Raw genomic sequence first — 19957 nt, 5'->3', positions numbered from 1 at the left:
CACACACACACACTCGCCTCTCACACACACAACCACACACCACACATACACACACCACCCACACACACAACACACACATCACACCCACCCACCCTCTCTGACCGTCTTCATAACGATCTCTGTCTTCGTCATCGGTGTCTTCCTCAAGGTCTCTGGTAAAGTGAAGAACCACCGGCAAACGCGGCCGCAAACCTGCAAGATCGACCTGAAGGCCAAACTGGAGCGGAGCCGGCAGAGCGCCAGAGAGGTGCCGGCCCGAAGAAGCTGCGGTACCAGTACCTGGAGGAGCTGGTGTCCAGCAGGAGAGACCATCGCGCCCTGCGGGAGGAGCTGGAAGATGGTGGGAACGGTGTCAGTGTTCATGGTGGATTCACCTGTCAGCAGGTGACTCACTCAGGTGACCTCAGCAGGTTGCCTTTCATGTTCTCTTCTCCTCAGTACAGCAGTGGTGCTCGGGACATGGCCAGGGAAATCCCCTCAGAGATCAAGCTCTTGCTGACACGGAGACGAGCAGAATGACGGCCGCAGAGCGGCAGCAGCACCAAGACGTCCAAGAACAGCAAGAACCTCAAGCACAGCAACGGACAAGGTGTGAGGAGACGGACGGCAGGTGTGAGGAGAAGACGGACAGGACAGGTGTGAGGAGACGGAACGGACAGAGTTGTGAGGAGACGACGCAGGTGTGAGGAGACGGAACGGACAGAGACGGAAGGTTCGGGTCCCCTGTGGTTCGTGTGAACAGCTGGACTTCTGTGATGTCAGACTTTTTATATGTACAGTGTCTTGGTCGATCACTGTTGCCTCCACCCACCCGTCCTCCTCAAGAGCGCGAGCTGCTTCCTTTCTAGAAGTTCTGGAATCAAGTTTTAACCAGACCAGAACCTAAACCGGAACCACGAGCCTTTGTGGTTTGGTGGAACGATAAATAATAAACTTGATTATTCTTTTAGTGTTTTTCGTGACGCCGCCCGCTCGCTAACGTGATAATCAAGAGCGCCCTTCTTCTGTCGTACATTAAGTCAACTTCAGTTACGATCTTATTTTTGTATTTTGGATCAGCTGTTTTGTGGACGACCCGTCGACTCGTTACTGAGACTGACGAAGCGACTCTTAGTTTATTTCAATCTGATGAAATTTACGGTTTGAAATGTATTTTCTGTTTGAGTCACTTTGTTCGATGAGGGTGAGCCGAGCAGGGGGCGCTTGTGAGGAGGAGAGGTGATTTCATCCTCCATCATCGGATGGATCAGCTGAGTGACCAGGACAACACAACAAACACAACACACCAGCACCGAACACACACACACACAGACACACACCACATGCACACACCACTCACCACACACAACACACACATTCATTATATATGGAAGTTTTAAGCGTTCATTGGTTTCTGTAAATGAAATAAATAACGTTGGTGAAGTTTTGTTTTGATCTGTTGGAAATAATAAAAAGCCGCGGACTGTTGGTGACTTTAATTCAATATCATGTCAATCATTGTGAATGTTAATTAAACAACAAACCTGAGTGTGTGAAGGAGACGAACACGTTTGTGTCTTTACTTTCTAGTTTTACTAGTATATTTTAAAATTTAAATAATTATTTGTACATTATTATTTGCACGTTAAATTCAAACTACACGCTGGTCGATAGAACATGGACTCAGCGCGTGGACCTCATTTACGAGACAACTGGTTTTTAACACAAGCAGGTAAGCTTAAAGTGAGCAGACCATCTTGGAACCCGGGCTCGGAAGGGGTCACGTTAAAAAACCCCTGAAAACATCCTCAACCAAGCTCGCGTCAGGTTTACAGTTTACAAAGTTTGCCTGAGGGTTGCAACCACAGACATTTATTTAATCTAATGTTCTGAACCGTCCCATTTTAACCATCTCAGACCCGGTTTCTACCGTCACTCGGGCTCAGCTGTGCTTTGAGTCTAATATATGGATTTTAGCGATTCATGCTGGTTAGGAGTTCACCTGACTGTGTGTTAAGGTTCGGTGTGAGCAGGGCTTTCGGGACTCTTATCTACAAACTCTGTTTGGAGCTGTTGCTGGTGTTTATTGTCACAAAAAACTACAAATGAATTACTCGTCACTCAGGATCTTCGGTTTGTTCAACGGTGACGCTGCCTGAGGAATCCGTCATTTACTTCTAACACGACGTGTGGTTTGTGTTGACACCGATCCCGAAAAAACAGAGGACGAAAGCCCAGTCGTGTGTTTTAGAAAAAAGAGCGAGCTGGTTTCACTCAGAGAGTCGTTTCTCCGTCTCAAAGATGTCCGAATTCCCGCCACAATTTCAGGCTTTTCAATTTTGATCCGACCAGGATCGTTTACATGTTTTTGTGAAATGATGGATCTAACGGATGTACTGAAGTCCCAAATGGTTCTTGTGGCACATTGAAGGAGATAAATATTCCTTGAACTTCCCTATAAGAAAAAAAAATGACTTCATAAGAACCTGTAAACAATTCCTGACATGGTAACTTGTAGATCATTGGTGCTAAAGGGGGAACTGTTTTCACTATTGTTTTCCAAAGTCAAGAATTACGTTCAGAAGTTCTTCCAGAGGCTCAGAGCTTCTGTCAACGTTCTCGTGAGTGGTTTAGGTTACTTACTTTTTAACCTTTAACATGATGTTTAAACACGTCAGAGTTGTGCAGAGATGGTAAATAGGCATTGGCACATAATATAATACGGGGTTTGCTGAGCTGAAAATCGTCACAGCCACAACAGAATTTGTAATGATTGAGATTTCTCTTAACGCCTTTTCCCCTTCAGTTTTTTCGTCCAAGACTTGCTTGTTATCATTTTATGAAATAACTCAAAGTTTCCACCTGAACAGAACTGTAAGATTTATGCAGCTATCCAAAAAAGCAAAGATGATGTTAACATTAAGCTTGTACCACGACTAGCGTTAGCTTCTACCCAACACACATTACTGAGCAGGCAACAACAACAGGGTCACGGATAGAGGCCACAACGAACAGCGAGCTAACAAGCCTGATATATCAAAACGCAACATCTTGGATGCATCAATGAGAAAACAAAGCGGTCCAGAACACGGCGCACAGAAAGAAGTTATGTTCACATCATTAAGTAGAAAAAACGCGAGCTGTCCGATACGGCTGGCCAGAGATGGGTTCCATCAAAGCCCTATTGTACAAACATCTTGAGCTGCTAAACGTTGACGTTGTGCTGTTGAAGAATAAATTTTCAGACGAGTTCGTTGGTCCACAGTTTAAAAAAACCGATCAGGTACAAAGTATTCGGAGGTGGGCGTTAGATGGGCAAGCGAACCAGACTTCTTTTCCTTTGCCTCTCGGTCGAATGTATCGTAGACGAGACGTGGTGACCGTCTTTATGCTTGCACCCACACCGGGTGTCAACCACCCGACGTAGTGTTTCTTTTTTTGGCCCATCCGAGAGCTCGCCGTGATAGGTGGTACGCGTTACGGCGGTAGCATTTCATGGACGACATACAGAAGGGGCTCCCCTATGCCCTTCTGAAAGTTCGCATTGTAGAGACGGAGATACAGGGTCGGCTTGGAACGCCGTGGAGCTGAAGTAGATCCAGGCGATGGGCCGTGAGAACAGCAGCCCCTGCCGACGGGGTCCATCAGAACGCCTTCGGGTGCCACAGCTGGGCGATGAAGGGTGTCCGTGTAAGAAGAAAACTGATTGAGCATTGAGGACATCTTGATGGTCTGGACTTAGTCCGTGGGACAATGTTCATTGTCCGCCGTCCGTGTGGACCACAGCGGCTGATCCTCCATATGTAGCTGACCACACGCTGGTAGAAATGACATGAATCAGCAACCACCCGGACCAAAACCCACCAAGTGGACCGCAGCATAGCTATACTGCCCCACTGTCTGGAAGGAAAAAAGTCACATGATTGCCTGCCCTGCAGATGTGGGGCCATAGAGAAGAGGGCATGGTGACAAAAGAGCTGCATGCAAACGCCACCAGGCCAAGATCATCTTCTTTGCTTTCTCCCTGGACACCTTAGAACTGACGGTAGAACGAGGTGTAGAACCGGTCTACAGAGAATAGAGAGGCAGGACAATAGACCTGCAGCAACTGGGCAGGTGCTGCAGGTAGCGGACAGCCTTGCAGGCAGTCGGCGGCTTAGTTGGCCATCGCCTGAGGCGACCTGCAGAAGGATGAGGGGGCACAACCAGGCTCATGAGAAGGTCCCATGCCACAGGCCATAGACACCACAAAGTAGTTTTGTGGTGGAACTGAGTCGTCGCATCCGTGGATAGAACCAGGCAGACGAGGGCATTTCCCAGGATGGAGACACAACAAGAACCCCTACACAGCCCGGGAACGGCAACCTCAACTGAGGCAGCTTCTAGGAGACGAGGTCCGGTTGAGCTTGGCCGGAGGGCGAGCCCTCGAGGCTCAACGGACGAGTTTGTGGGTGAGGTTTGCCAGGACAAGTCGGTATGTTTTCCCTCGCAGAGAAGTTAAATGACACTGAATACGTGAAGCTGGAGAGTAAAGGGAGGATGCAACCCACTGTGTTTTGATGACTGGGGCATCCCCATCGTTATACTGCGGCAGCAGACAGAGCTGTGGACAACAAAGAACCGTCGTCATTGTACAATCACTGGACAGACATTCACCAAAGACCAAGACTTAGATGAACTACGAACTAACCATGTGTCTACAGCTACGCATGTTTACATGGGCAGGATGGTAGCACAGATTTTAGTTGTAACCCTCAACCTACCTTCGCATGATGGTACCAACCTGACAGTTTTTCAAACCCGGCCGCTGTTTGTCAAGAAATAGTTTTCACATGTAAGTTTGGTAACAAAAAAACTAGGGTTGGTTGGTGGTTGGTGGGTTGGTTGGTGGTTGTCTGTTAGGACCGAGTTGGAACACAGCAGGTATGATGGTTTATTATCTGACTTGATTGTATGTAGGTTTTTGGCGAATCCTTCAGTCACTGTGAGGATGTTTTGGAGGTTGGTTAGTAGTTTCGGGTGGTATGGTTGGTTGGTTGGTTGGTTGGTTAGTGTTCGGTGGGTAAGTTTGTTGTAGATTGGTCGGTTGGTTTTGGTTGGTTAGTAGTTCGGTGGGTTAGTGGTTGTAGATTGTTCGGATTTGGGTTGTTGTTAGTAAAGTGCGGTGGTAGTTGGTTGGTTTGGTTGGTTGGTTGTTGGTTGGGTTGGGTTGGTTGGTTAGTGTTCGGTGGTAGTTGGTGTGGGTTGGTTGGTTGGTTAGTAGTTCGGATGGGTAGTTGGTTGGGTTGGTTGGTTGGTTGGTGGTTGGTTGGTTGGTTTTGGTGGTTAGTAGTTCGGTGGGTAGTTGGTTTGGTATGGTTGTCTGGTTGTTGGTTGGTTTAGTAATTCTGTGGGTAGTTGTTGGTTGGTTGGTTTGGTTTTGGTTAGTAGTTCGGTGGGGTATTTTTGGTTGGTTGGTTGGTTTGGTTGGTTTTGTTGTGTTTGGGTTTTGAATTAGTAGTGTCGGTGGGTAGTTGTTTGGTTTTGGTTTTTCCTCAGGTTGCTGTCATGACTTTAATAAGGAAAGGAACGTAAGACTAATTCTGCTTCATAGATCTCATCTGGGTGTTTAGCTCAGTTGGTGCGTCCGCCCGTGTACGCAGGCTCCGCCCTTGTCGCGGCGGCGCTCTAACCTAACCCTACCCCTGCAGGTCATTCCCCTCTCTCACCGTGTTCCGGTCACTACTTCAGCTGTCATGTAAAATAAAGCGCAAAAAGGCCAAAAACATAATCGTTGATCACGGACAGTTTTTTGATCTTGATTTCTTGAGTCTTGATTCCTGAAATTTGAACCCACCTCTAACCACATCAGAGCAGCCGGTTTCGCGGCCTATTGATTTCATTACCCGTCCAGAGATTCCGGTTCAGGGTCTCCAGAGGTCTGGGTCTCTCTGGCTCGATCATTAGAGGATGTGAAGGTCCGCTGGGGAACAGTTTGTGTTTACTCTGCTGGATTTCCGCCTTAGCAACCGACGAACACAGTTGAGTCCAACGAAACAGACAGTGGACACAGACCGGGAGCTGGCAGACTTCAACCGAACCACATCGTACATCCAACGAGATCAAGACCAATCAAGGCAGAGCCGGGCGGCGCTGTGCGAAATTATTCAAAACATTTCACCTGTTTTTATTGACGGTACTTACTACTCTTCTAGTACTGCAGTACTGTGAGACGGTCACTGTCAGTACTTATAGTACTGCAGTACTGTGAGACGTTCACTGTCATACATTCATAGTACTGCAGTACTGTGAGACTTTTCACTGTCAGTACTTTCATAGTACTGCAGTATATAGACTTCAATGTCAGTACTTCATAGTACTAGCAGTACTGTGAGACGTTCACTGGTCCCTGGAGTCAGTCTGTAAAAACACTAAAATCAACGTTTAAATATAAAAAAAAAAGATAATATAATATTAAATTTAATTAATGATTCTCCTGGTTGAAATCATCATAAAACCTGAATACTTTCAATTGAAATTAAAATTGTCTCCAGTATAAAAAACATGAATCTTAATGAATCATTTGATCTGAGTCAGACTGTTTACTTAATCATCACATCATCATCATCATCATCGTACTCGAGTACATGTACTCTGTGTACATGTACTCGAGTACATGTACTCTGTGTAACTCTGGAGATTCCTTGTGTTACGCTGATATAAAAGATGAACACGTCTCTTACCTGCGGCGCTTCAACTTCATCCCGGCTCCTCATCTCTTCATCTTCATTTCTCCTCCAGCACAACAAACCTGCCCTCGGCCTGAACACATGTCTGCTCGGATCACGGCGATGACGGAACTGAATGCGGACCAATCAAAACGGAACCAGTCGGACCCACAGCTGGCTGTGTCCCAGCCGACAGCCGCGACACCGGAGCCCGAACCCGCCGACGTGTCGGTGAAACGAGCCCGTCCGTGAGGTGTTTGTCTGGGTGAGCTCACCGGATCAGAGCAGAGCAGGAAGAAACTTCACGTAGCGTCTGCGTGGTCATGCGGGAGGAGAGTCCGTGAAGGCAGCACGCATACCTGTCTGTCTGTCTGTCCTGCCTGTCCTCTCTGTTATGTCTCTCTGTCTGTCTGTCCTGTCTCTGTCCTGTCTGGCCTGTGTGTCTGTCTGTGTGTCTGTCCTCTCTGTCTGTCCTGTCTGCCTGCCTGTCTGTCTGTAGGCACGGGCTGAGGTTAAGCTGATTGAAGAGGATGGATGTTTTCCTGACAACCAGGGGACGGACAAGGTGAGGATCGAGGGGCAGGAGAGGAAGAAAAGCCCCCCGAGCCTCCACAGAGAGACAGAGATTTATGATGCAAACACCGGACGGAGTCTCCAGTGACGTCCCCGCGCTGTCTAAAACCTGGACGTAGTCTCCGTGCGTCCCGCGCAGACCTGCTAAAACCTGGACGTGTCTCCGTGCGTCCCCGCAACTGTCTAAAACCTGGACGTAGTCTCCTGTGACGTCCACAGCACGATGACGGAGGAGAGGGAAATATTCCTTTTTGTGGTGAGTGTGGTAACTGTCTAAAAACAACAAAAAAAAAAATAAAAAAAAAATAACAAAAAAAAAACGCCCACAAAACACAAAAAACAAAAAAACTAAAACAATAAAAAAAAAAACTAAACCCTAAAACAAAAAAAAAAAAAAACCCAACCAAAAAAAAAAAAAAAAAAAATAAAAAAAAAAAAAAAAAAAAAACAAAAAAAAAAAAGCCAAAACAAAAAAAACAAAACCAAAAAAACACCCTGTACACATTATAGCGTACTTCTCCTAACCCCTCCTCTCCACGTCCTCCTCCTCCTCCATCCTCCTCCCCGTCCTTTTTACCTTCCCCGCACCTCAGTGGACTGTCTAAAACCTGTAGGTAAGTGCTGGTGTCGGAGGTGATGAGGAAAAACCCCAACCTGTGAGGAAGTGTTGAAACTTATTCCTCTGTCATACTTCCCCACGCAGAACTTGTCCTAAACACCTGGACTTAGTTCTCCGTTACGTCCCCCCTCATACTGTCTTAAAACCTGACTATTCTCCTTGACGTCCCCCGCATACGTTACCATGTTTACATGACGTACCGTGGCGCCCCCCCAGAGCTGACTCGCATGGTTTCTCATGTGTATTGCATGTTTTTTCAGCTGTTGGAGGCAGTCGAGCAGCTTTCAGGTCTGTCTGAATTTAAATATTAATCATTATTTAAATTAAACTAAATACGTTTATACAAAAGAATTTAATATGACATGTCATCATCATCAAAGATGATTTTATTTATTAACAAACAGTCGTTTCCTGCCTGACTCGTCAGGTGGCTTCATGAAATAATTAAATGATGCAATATCGATTACTGATTAATGGCGACTTCGACTTCACTCTCTCAACATGCTGCTCTATAAAGGAACGATGCGTCCATCTGCAATTATCGGTCTGAATGCTTGACGGGGTTGCTGTCGCAGGAGCACGTAGCCATTGCAACTCAAGCGCCGAGGAGACGGTGATTTTCCAACAGCGTGGTTGCTATGGGAAACCAACAATGGTTCTGATGGGAGGGAGGAACAAACCGCGCTGAGTCGACATCGTCAGATTTTAATAATATTTAAAACAACGAAGAAAGCGTCCAATGTAAAAACTAACGGAGGATCACTGCTGCCAAAACAACACAAAATAATTAAGATTTTACAATCCAGTCCAATGATTTTGATTATTCTCTGTCATTAAGAGTCTCGACCTTCAGTTCCAGAACAGTTGAAATAATAAAGAACACCAGCGGCTTCATGGATAGTTTTTTATTTACGTTTGAAACCAATGGAAACGTTCGTTCAATGCAGACACAGACGGATTTTTTAATTTCTGCAATTTTAAAACTGGAACCTGGAGAAAAATGTGACGACACGATGACGGATGGAATAATCAGTTATTGATTATTGTCGGCCTTTAAGTAGAATAAATAAACAGCAAATGTAATACAGCATGCAAATTTCATCACCATCATCTGCCCGGCAACAGCATGTTTTTATAAGACCGTCAGGGACAATCGTTACGGAATTTTAATTAAATCATCTGCATGGTTTAAAAGTTTTTTTATTTTTTTTTAAATAAAGTCAGAAATCTCAGTTAAGCTGAACGTTTTAATCACACGTCCATTTTTAGGAGATTTTCCACTAATCCAATACACCATACATAAATAATTTCATTAAATCTTAAATACCATGAAACTGCTTAGTAACCACACTGAATAACAATGAAGGGATCCTAATTAGAATCAGTTGAAGTCGTTTAAAGTTTCAGAAATAGAGATACAAACTAAAATTTAGATTTTAAAGATTTTTAATATTTCAAATGGTTCCCACAACAGGCATGTTCAACAAATGTCATTTTCACATAGACAGGCTCTTTAATTACCTTCACGAGTTTTATTCATGTTAATAATGAGACTTTCTAATGAACGTTCTTCACCGTTAAAGGTTTTTTAATTAATTTCTCGTGATGTAATCACGTTTCTGTTTGAACATCTTAAAATCAACTTAACGAAGTAAAGAAAATCTGAATCATTAAACGAGTTAAATAATCTAATTAAACTGATTCGTTAAATATTCATTTTGTTCATTAAGTGTTTTCAAAGGTTTCAGACTCATTTCCAGGAAGTTAACAAGTTTTCTCTCCGTACACAGTTAAAATATCTTAAAGTCCTTTTTACTGAGAGTCCTGACCATGTCCTGCTGACGGACCGACCAAAACAGACTGGACCAGAACAGACCAGACCAGACAGACCGGACCAGAACAGACTGGGACCAGACAGACCGGTCCAAAAACCGACGTATGGAAGGAACCATTGATCAAAACGGAAAACGCTTCATCTCACGCCGGCCGGTTGTTTGTTAAGTTACACAGGATAACCAGGGATATTTACAGAACTCAAGAACCAATCAGATTCTCGTTTGATCCTCAGGCGCTCAACCGCCGTCCAGCGTCAGCGTCCGACCTGAAGGAGACGAAACACGCTACACGTTAGAACCGTCAGACCCGTCAGAACACGTTAAACCGTCAGAACACGTTAGAAAACGTCAGAACCTAGAACACGTTAGAAACACGTCAGAAACACAAATTTTTTAGAACACGTTAGAACACGTTAGACACGATCAGCACGTCAGAACACGTTAAACACGTCAAACACGTTAGAACACAAGGTAGAACACTTAGAACACAGCAGAACCGTCAGAACGTTAGAACCCTCAGAACACGTTAGACAACGTCAAACACGTCACATGACCACACATGCGAAGCTGGCTAACGGTGCGTTCAGCTCACTGACCGCTCTAGAGTGTTTTCTCTGGCGAGCTCTTGACGACTCCCTCACATCTCCGCCGTCCACGATCTTCATCCTGACAACCCACACACACCAGAGTAGGGGAGTACATGTGAGTAATTGGAAGAATGTAAGAGTATGGATACTGCAGAGTAGTGAAGATGTCTCACCCCAGTGGGTCATTCCACCACGTGTTCTGACTCAGGTACGCCTGAGACATTCATCCACTGGACAGAACCAGGAAGAACCTTCTGAGGCGCTGCCCGCCTGCGCTACACACACACACACAACACACACACACCACACACACACACACAACAACAACACACACACAACCACACGATGATGTCACTGTCTGAGGATGTTCTGATTGGCTGTCATCACGTGTTGTTTCTCAGGTGCGTTTGTTTCGCTCCACCTTGCTGGCTCGCTCTCAACATAGTTCCACCCTCCTTCTCGATGCTGATCAGCTGACCGACGCTGACAGCTGCTTCTTTCACGTGATGAAGCTTTCCTGAAATCCAAGACGACGAGGCGTCAACCCACACACCACACAACACCCACCACAAACACACACCTCACACACCACACACCACACACACACACACAGTCCTAACTTCCTGTTAGTGTGTACAGGAAGTGACATCACGCTCACCTCCATCCACTCAATCCACTCCTCGCTCTTCGAGATGAACAGACGATCCTGGTCATGTCTCACTCCTCCTGAACAGAGACCGATGCCTATGCTCGCAGGAGGACCAGCTTCTTTGCTGCACACACAGACAGAAGCACACACACCACACACAACACACACACACACACATTTAAACCTAAGTGTGTGGGTGTGCTGAAGCTAGGTGTGTGGTTCCCTTCTTCTTCCAAACTACACTTTCAAATTTGTGGATCTGCTCCTCGTTTATCGCAGCCCTGACACAAACCAAAATCATGTCCCATTACAAACAAAACAGGAAGTAAACCATGGTAACATGGTACCGGCGGTGTGAGGGAACTCACGTCTCGCGGCGGTGGTCCTTCGTACTGTTGGTAGATCGCTGTGATGGCGTCCAGCAGGACTTTGATCTTCCTCCACGCGCAGAACGACTCAGCGGTACGACGTTCACACAGGATCAGCTGTTTTGGTGCTGCGGCGGTGGCAACGCAACAAACACACGGCGTGCAGGGGCGGGGTCAAGATTCAACTCACAACGACAGCTGCCACGCTCCACGCCACCGCGCCCGACCACGCGCCACGCCAAACGCCACACGCTCCACTTCTCGCGCCGCAAGCCAAATCAAACGAGACGGGAAGAAAAACCTGGTTTCCTCCCGATGACGGACAGTACTAATCGCTACAGAATCCGTTTATGGTTTCAGACAGGAAATGAAGAGCTAACGGCGCCCGCCTTCTCTCTTCGCTGGTCTTTGCGGGAAAACGGACTTTTGTTCGGCGGGAATTGTCCTAGGAACACGTCACAAACAAGCGCCGAGTTAGAGCGACCCCCCCCCCACCGCCGGAATCCTGTGTGAATGCACGCTTACCCACACACACACATCACACACACCACACACGACCACACACAAACCACAACACACACACACACACACCACACACCATCGCGTGGGTCCCACATGTGATGATGGTAGGACACGTGAGAACAGACGGGACTTCTTCCTGTCCCGTCGGGGTGCGTCCCCACCTTGTTGTGTACAGCGTCGGTCCAGCAGCCTCCTGGGATGAACTTACTCTTGTGTAGTGTGTTGTTCGTTCGATATCGAGTCGCTCCACGGCCTTTGGAGCCTGTGAACAACCAAAAACACACACACCACACACCACACACACAACACCACACACACACACACGCGTTAACGCACCACAAAACGCTGCAGCACCAAACCAAATACAACAGTTTCCAGTGTCAGTAACAGCGAACACTCACTCTGAGACTTTCTTGTGCGTTCCGTGAGATCTCATCTTCTCTGAAGACACAGTTGGGCCTCATCAGCACCTCGACCTGCAACTGGACAAAGAGTGTCAGGGCGACAGGGAGTCAGGGCGCCGGGAGTCAGGGCGAACCAGGAGTCAGGGCGACAGGAGTCAAGGCGACAAGGGAGCATGGACGACAGTGAGTCCAGGGCGACAGGGAGTCAGGGCGGACAGGGAGTCAGGGGGGGCAGACAGGGGAGTCAAGGCGACAGGGAGTCAGGCGACAGGTTAAAGTCCTCACAGACTGTTCGGTCTTCTCCAGGATCTGCTGCAGAAGTTACAGAGGTGAAACTTCAAAGACTTCTTATGGAGATCGCACTGTAAGTCCCTCCTTCATCAGCATCACTGCCGGACGAAGAACATCATCCATCATCAGCCAATCAAAATCAGCACCATCACATCATCATCATCATCATCAATCATCAAGCACCACATCATCATCAGCATCATCAGCAGCATCATCATCATCAGCACATCATCATCATCAGCAGATTTTGTTTAAGTTTCCCATGAACCGTCGGTCAGCTAAGAACTCACATCAGACATGACCTCGAACTCCTTTTCGAACCACTCCTGATAAACCGCAGAGACTCTGAAGTTTTCATAAATGTCCCGACATCACCGCAAAAGTTCTGAAGGACAAGAGACGAGACGGACATGAAGGACATGAAGACGAGACGAGATCCGTCAAACGCTGAGGTCATCGGGTCACGTTACCTGTGCGTAGCTGGCGTCCAGGTCGAGGTCTAAGCGGCGCTGCTGACTTAGGAGGACTTGGCGGTAAAGACAAGTTTAAGAATGTTTAAATGCATCCTGGAATTCAGTAGAATCCCAACGGGGCTTGACGGACATGACGGACAGGAGTGACGTACGTCCCGCAAAGATGAGTCCCACGGGTGGCGACGGACCGCGCTGACAGCAGGATGGGATTTGTCCTCTGGAGGTATTGGGAAGGTCTGGCCTGGCGGTTGGGTCCGAGGACGAGGCGCGGCCTTGTACGCAGCTTCCCTGGTTGTGCAGCGATGCGGGTCCTCCGGACGCAGTTCCTGGAACAGCGGCCGCACTGTGAGACACGGGAAGAAAGCCGGCAGTCACACTACTCACATCCAGGAGGGACAGAATCCGGCCCGGTGTCTGCTGGCGGGCTTAAGGGTTGTACGCGTGGATGTAAGACGTGGTGCAAGCGTGGCCTGCTGCCCGGCTGAACACGTAGACCACGGCCCGGTGAAGGATTCGTTGGTCTCAGCGAAGAACTGATCGAAGCCCCACACTTTCTCCTGATCGGCTCCAGGTGTTGGCGAGGACCGGAGTCAGGAGCTCTGAAGAACCCCGCTGAACACAGAGAGAGAGGTTCTTTCAGCCGCGTGGTTCCTGTTGGTGGTTCTGTTGGTGGTTCTGTGGTGTTCTGTTGGTGGTTCTGTGGTTCTTACTTGGAAGACTGCAGGAAAACCGGCATCTCTGTGGCTCCACTCGATCTTCCCGTTCTCACACGGAGCTTCTGGGGTCCGGAGATGGTTCGCCGGACGGTTTTATTTCCTCCGTGATGATTATACGGGAAACACAAACGTTTCAGTTTTCACGTTCCCGTGTTTGCCTCTTTAGTGCTCATCTCGCTCTTACAATACATCACTCTCCTTGTTTCTGCGCGGGGCCCTTCGAACGGTCGGAACGGGAGGATGCCGTGGCGGCGTGGTAGAACGTGACGACCGTCTGCCACAGGTCCACCGTGGCTCCGTCTTCTTCTGATGGTCTTTCCTCAGCACGGCTCGCATTCGTACATGTCGGGGGTTCTGCACAGGAAACACAGACGAAGAAGAAGTACACCAGAAGTGTGTGTGGTGTGTTGCGTGTGTGCCGTGTTTCTATCACCAGGTGTGTGTGTGTGTGTGTGTGTGTGTGTGTGTGTGTTCCTCACCAGGTGTGGGTGGTGGTGTGTGTGTTGTTGGTGTGGGTGTGTGTGTCCTCAACAGGTAGTGTGTGGGTGTGTGTGGTGGTGTGTGTTGGATGGGTTCCCTCACCAGTGGTGTGTTGGTGTGTGTGGTGGTGTGTGTGTGTGTGTTTTCCTCACCAGTGTGTGGGTGGTGTGGTGTGGTGTGTTTCCCTCACCAAGGTGTGTGTGTGTCTGTGTACTGTGTGTTTCCGCACCAGGTGTGTGTGTGTGTGTGTGTGTGTGTTTCTCACCATGATGTGTGTGTGTGGTGTGTGTGTGTGTGATGGGTGTGTTCCTCCACCAGTGTGTGGTGTGTGTGGGTGGTGTGTGTTCCTCACCAGGTTGTGTAGTGTTGTCTGTGTCTGTGTGTGGTGTGTGTGTGGTGGGGTGTGTGTGTGTGTTCCTCACCAGGTGGGTGTGTGGTGTCTGTGGGCTGTGTCTGTGGTGTGTGTGTGTGTGTTCCTCACCAGGTGTTGGTGTGTGGTGTGTGTGTGTGTGTGTGTGGGTGTGTGTTTCCTCACCAGGTGTGTGTGTGTGATGTGTGTGTGTGTGATGTGTGTGTGTGTGTTTCCTCACCAGGTGTGTCTGTGGGTGTGTTCCTCACCATGTGTGTCTGTGTGTGTGTGTGTGTGTGTGTGGTGGTGTGTGTGTTCCTCACAGTGTGGGTGTGTGTGTGATGTGTTCCTCCCAGGTGTGTCGTGTTCTGTGTGTGTGTCCCTCACGCAGGTTGGTGGTGTGTGTGTGTGGTCGTGTTGTGTCTACACCCAGGTGTGTGTGTGATGTTGTGTGTGTGGTGTGTGGTCCCTCCCTCACCAGGTGGTGGTGTGTGTGTGTGTGTCTCACCAGGTGGGTGTGTGGGGTGTGTGGTGTGTGTGTCTCACCAGGTTGTGGTGTGTTGTGTGTGTGTGTGTGTGTGTGTGTGCGTCTCACCAGGGTGTGTGTGGTGTGTGTGTGTGTGTGTCTCACCAGGTGTGTGTGTGTGTGTGGTGGTGTCTCACCAGGTTGTGTGTGTGTGGTGTAGGGTGTTGGGATTGTGTGGTGTTCCTCACCAGGTGTGTGTGTGTGTGTTGTGTCTCACCAGTGTGTGTGGTGTGTTGTGTGTGGGTGTGTCTCACCAGGTGTGTTGTGTGTGTGGTGTGTGTGTGGGGTGTGGGTGTCTCAACCAGGTGTGTTGTGTGTGGGGTGTGTGTGTGTGTCTCACCAGTGTGTGTGTGTGTGTGTGTGTGTGTGGGGTGTGTGTGTGTGGTGTCTCACCAGGTACTCCTCGGTGCCAGTACAGAGACACACAAACTGTTCGTCGTCCTCCACTCCATCATCGCGGCTACCAAGTCAGGTCAGTTTGTAGACGGAGCATCCGTCCGCGCCGAGCACTCTCGCTGATGTTTCCTGGCTTGATTCCCGGTGAACGATGCCGTAATCTCATCAGGTGGTCATACCTGCCACTGAAGACACAACAGCCAATCAGAGAACATCCTCACAGTCACAAACAGGAAGTCAGTTTTCAGGCGATCCAAACCGTCGCCCTTAACCCACATCATGAAGAACTATGAGGAACTCGATCCTCCAGGGAGTCCATACGCTTTGGACGACTCCTCTAAAACCGTGTAGAGACCTCCACAGGGACAATACTCCCATCACCAGGACCTTATGACGAAGTGTTTGACTGAGAGGAGGAAGGAGGAGGAGAGAGGAGAAGGAGGGAGAGGAGGAGGAATAGAGGAGAGGGAGAGGAATGAGGGGGAGGGAGGAGGAGAAAGGGAGGAGGAGGAGGGAGGGAGGAGGGAGAGGAGGAGGGGGGAGGGGAAAGGAGGGGAAGAGAACCGGAGGAGAGGGTGGGAGGGGGAGAAAGAAGAGGGAGGAGGATGAGGCAAGGAGGAGTAGGAGGAGAGGGCAGAGAGGAGGGTGAGAGCAGGAGGAGGGGAGAGTAGGGATAGGGAGAAGTATCTGAAGGAGATACCTGATGCTTTTTATCTTATTTCTCTTCTTCTCTTATGGTTGATGATGCGTCTAGCCTAATCCTCTATATACCACACCTCTTACTCTTTAATAACCTTCTTTATTCGGTTCCTCTTCCTTCTCGTTCTCTTCGTCCTTCTTCTTCCCTCTTCTTTCTTCTCCTTCTTATCTCCTATTGCATTTATTCTTAATATTTTTTTTTTCTTCTTGTGTATTCTCTGGTCGTCTTCCTTCTTACATCCTTCCTTTGCAGCTATTCTCCCTTCTTAACTTCTTTTTTCTTATTTTTGGCGTCTTCGTGTCTTTAGCATTCATTCTTCTTATCTCCTGTCGTCCTTCTTCTTCCTCTTCTTCTTTCTCTTCTTTTTCTTCCTTTCTCTATTCTTCTTCCGGTTCTTCTTCGCGTCTTCTGGCTTTTTTTCTGCTTGATCTTCTTTTTCTTCTCTTATATTCGTAGTCTCTTCTTCTTCCTTTCATTCTCTTTTTGCTTCCTTCTTCTTTTAGAACTTTCTACTTTCTTTGTCGTTCTTTTATTCGTTTCTTGTATTTTATTCTTCACCTTATTTCTCGTATCTTTTTCTTCTCCCCCCCGATTCTGTTTCATTCTTCTGGCTTATTACCTTTTGGTGTTTTCAGGCCTTCTTTGTTCCCTTTCCATTCTCTTTCCGCTTTCTTTTTCCTCTTTTTTCTTGATTGTTCTCTCTTCTTCTGATTGCGTACTTTGCTTCGCCTTTCGCTCACCCCCACTGCCTTTTTTCCTAGCTTCTTCGGAATAAGAACGATGTTAGAAATGTTAGTCGTCTTTCCATGATTTCTTGACATTCCATCAAGCGACCACGTTCAAACGCTCAGCTCACGTTACGTTCAGGTGCCCTGGTGCACGTTGTTGCCAAACGTTGTCCCTCCTGATGAAGGTCTCTTTGATCTGCGTCTCGTAACTGACCTCTTCACTCCACTGCGAACAGCTTGACGATTTTCTTGTGGTTGGAGGTTTCTTCGGACCTCGAACTCTCTCATCTTCTCTATCTGCAGCCGTCCAGCGGACCGCTGTTGGTGTGGGGGGGGGTGTTGGGTGTGTGTGTGTGTGTGTGTGTTGTGGTGTGTGTGTGTGTGTGTGTGTGTGTGTGTGTGTGTGTGTGTGTGTGTGTGGTGTGTGTGTTGTGTGTAGAGTGTGTGTGTGTGAGAGTGTGGTGTGAGAGAGTGTGTGTGGTGGTGTGTGTGTGTGTGTGTGTGTGTGGGTGTGTGTGTGTGAGTGTGTGGTGTGTGAGAGTGTGGTGTGTGTTGTGTGTGTGTGTGTGAGTGGGTGTGTGTGTGTGTGTGAGAGTGGTGAGAGTGTGGTGTGTGTGGGTGTGTGGGAGTGTGTGTGGTGTGTGTGTGGGGGTGTGTGTGTGTGTGTGTGTGAGAGTGTGTGTGTGTGTGTGTGGTGTGTGTGTGTGTGATGTGAGAGTGTGTGTGTGTGTGTGAGTGTGTGTGGTGGTGTGTGTGTGTGTGTGTGATGAGGTGTGTGTGTGTGTGAGTGTGTGTGTGTGTGAGTGTGTGTGTGTGTGGTGTGTGTGTGTTTGTGTCTCTGCTTGTAGTGACGTCCATCAGCTGCTGTTGTGTAATCAGTGTACTGCTTTTAATTGTCGCTGGTAGCACGTGCAAGCAGAGACACGGACAGTGTGGGTGCCGTGACCAGACAGGTGGGTGGACAGAATAATAGAAACAGTGACGTCGTTAGTTAGAACAGTGTTAGCATGTTAGCCTGTTAGCCGTTAGCTCACCTTGCTGTCAGCCATCTTGTTGAAGCCGCTGCGGGGCAGCAGCTAGCTCCCGTTAGCCTCAGGGAGCTAAAGGTTCGGTTCGGTTCGGTTCTGGTCACAGAGTGTGGAACAGTCCGCGAGCTCACCGGAAGCGGAACAGACACGAGCACTGTTATTGTTTGTCTGTTTACCATAACTCGCGCTGTTCCTGTTCAGGAACGACGCGATGACGTCACGGAGGGCAAAACCAACAAACAAACAAAAGATTAATTATTAAGTTTAATATGATGATAATAAAATTTATATTTATATAAAAACGAAACACTGAAATATTATATTATTCAGGGGTATTCAAACGACAACTCACACACACACACACTCTCTCACACACACACACACACACACACTCTCTCACACACACACACACACTCTCTCTCACACACACACACCCTCTCTGACCGTCTTCATAACGAGCTCTGTCTTCGTCTCGTGTCCGTCCTCAGATGGTCTCTGGTAAAGTGAAGAAACCCGGCAAACGCGGCCGCAAACCTGCGAAGATCGACCTGAAGGCCAAACTGGAGCGGAGCCGGCAGAGCGCCAGAGAGTGCCGGGCCCGGAAGAAGCTGCGGTACCAGTACCTGGAGGAGCTGGTGTCCAGCAAGGAGAGAGCCATCTGCGCCCTGCGGGAGGAGCTGGAGATGGTGAGGACGGTGTCAGTGTTCATGTGGATCACCTGTCCAGCAGGTGACCTCACTCAGGTGACCTCATGTTCTTCTTCTCCTCAGTACAAGCAGTGGTGCTCGGCCATGGACCAGGGGAAGATCCCCTCAGAGATCAAAGCTCTGCTGACCGGAGACGAGCAGAAGACGCCGCAGAGCGGCAGCAGCACCAAGACGTCCAAGAACAGCAAGAACATCAGCAGCAACGGACAGGTGTGAGGAGACGGACGGACAGAGACTGAAGGTTCTGGTCACCTGTGGTTCTGTGGAACAGCTGGAGCTTCTGTGATGTCATACTTTGTTTTGTACTGTCTGTGTCGATCAGCTGTTTGCTCCACCCGTCCTCCATCAGAGCGCTGAGCTGCTTCCTGTCAGTCAGAAGTCTGAATACAAAGTTTAACCAGAACCAGAACCAGAACCGGAACCACGAGGCCTTTTGGTTTGTGGAACGATAAATAAATAAACTTTATTCTTTAGTGTTCGTGACGCCGCGCCGCTCGCTAACGTGATAATCAGACGCCTTCTTCCTGTCGTGCATTAAGTCACAGGAAGTCAGTGACGATCTATTTTTGTATTTTGGATCAGCTGTTTGTGGACGACCCGTCAGACTCGTTACTGAGACTGACGACGACGAGCTCGTTAGTTTATTTCAAATCTGATGAAATTTAGTTTGATGTTTTTCTGTTTGAGCACTTTGTTCGATGATGGTGAAGCCAGCAGGGGGCGCTGTGAGGAGGAGAGGGTGACGTCATCACTCCTCAGTCAGGATGGATCAGCTGATTGAAGGACACACACACACACACAGACACAGACACAGACACACATGCACACACACTCTCACACACACACACACACATGCACACACACTCACACACACGAACACACACACACATGCACACAGACACACACACACACACACCCATGCATGTATATATGGACAGTTTAAAGCGTTCATTGGTTTCTGTAAATGAAATAAATGACGTTGGTGAAGTTTGTTTGACTGTTGGAAATAATAAAAGCCTCAGACTGATGGTGACGACTTTAAATTCATTCAGTTCATTGTGAATGTTTAATAAACAACAAACCTGAGTGTGTGAATGAGACAGAACACGTTTGGTGTCTTTACTTTCTGATTTTACTAAGTATATTTAAAATGATAAAAGAATAATTTATTTTTACATTTATTTGCACGTTAAATTCAAACATCACGCGTGTCGATAGAACATGGACCTCAGCGCGTGGACCTTCAGTTTACAGACAGACGTGTTTTACAAGCAGGTAAAGCATTAAAGTGAGCAGAACCATCTGTGGACCGGTGGACCG

The 19957-nt window shown here is 48.1% G+C and overlaps 1 protein-coding gene across 1 annotated transcript in view; it reads left to right on the top strand.

The window, feature by feature from the left end:
- Positions 1–19737, top strand: part of crebl2 (cAMP responsive element binding protein-like 2) — a 36791-nt gene extending 17054 nt beyond the window's left edge. Inside the window, exons 3-4 of the mRNA XM_027291928.1 lie at positions 18419–18616; positions 18701–19737. Coding sequence (XP_027147729.1) covers positions 18419–18616; positions 18701–18853 — 351 coding nt within the window. The 3' untranslated portion in view covers positions 18854–19737. The remainder of the gene's footprint in view (positions 1–18418; positions 18617–18700) is intronic.
- The last annotated feature ends 220 nt before the right edge of the window (positions 19738–19957 follow it).

This window comes from Larimichthys crocea, chromosome XX (genome assembly GCF_000972845.2).
Source record: "Larimichthys crocea isolate SSNF chromosome XX, L_crocea_2.0, whole genome shotgun sequence".
NCBI classification, from domain to species: Eukaryota; Metazoa; Chordata; class Actinopteri; family Sciaenidae; genus Larimichthys; species Larimichthys crocea.
The sequence above is the reverse complement of the archived record's forward strand: the minus strand, read 5'-3'. Positions and strand labels throughout refer to the sequence as shown.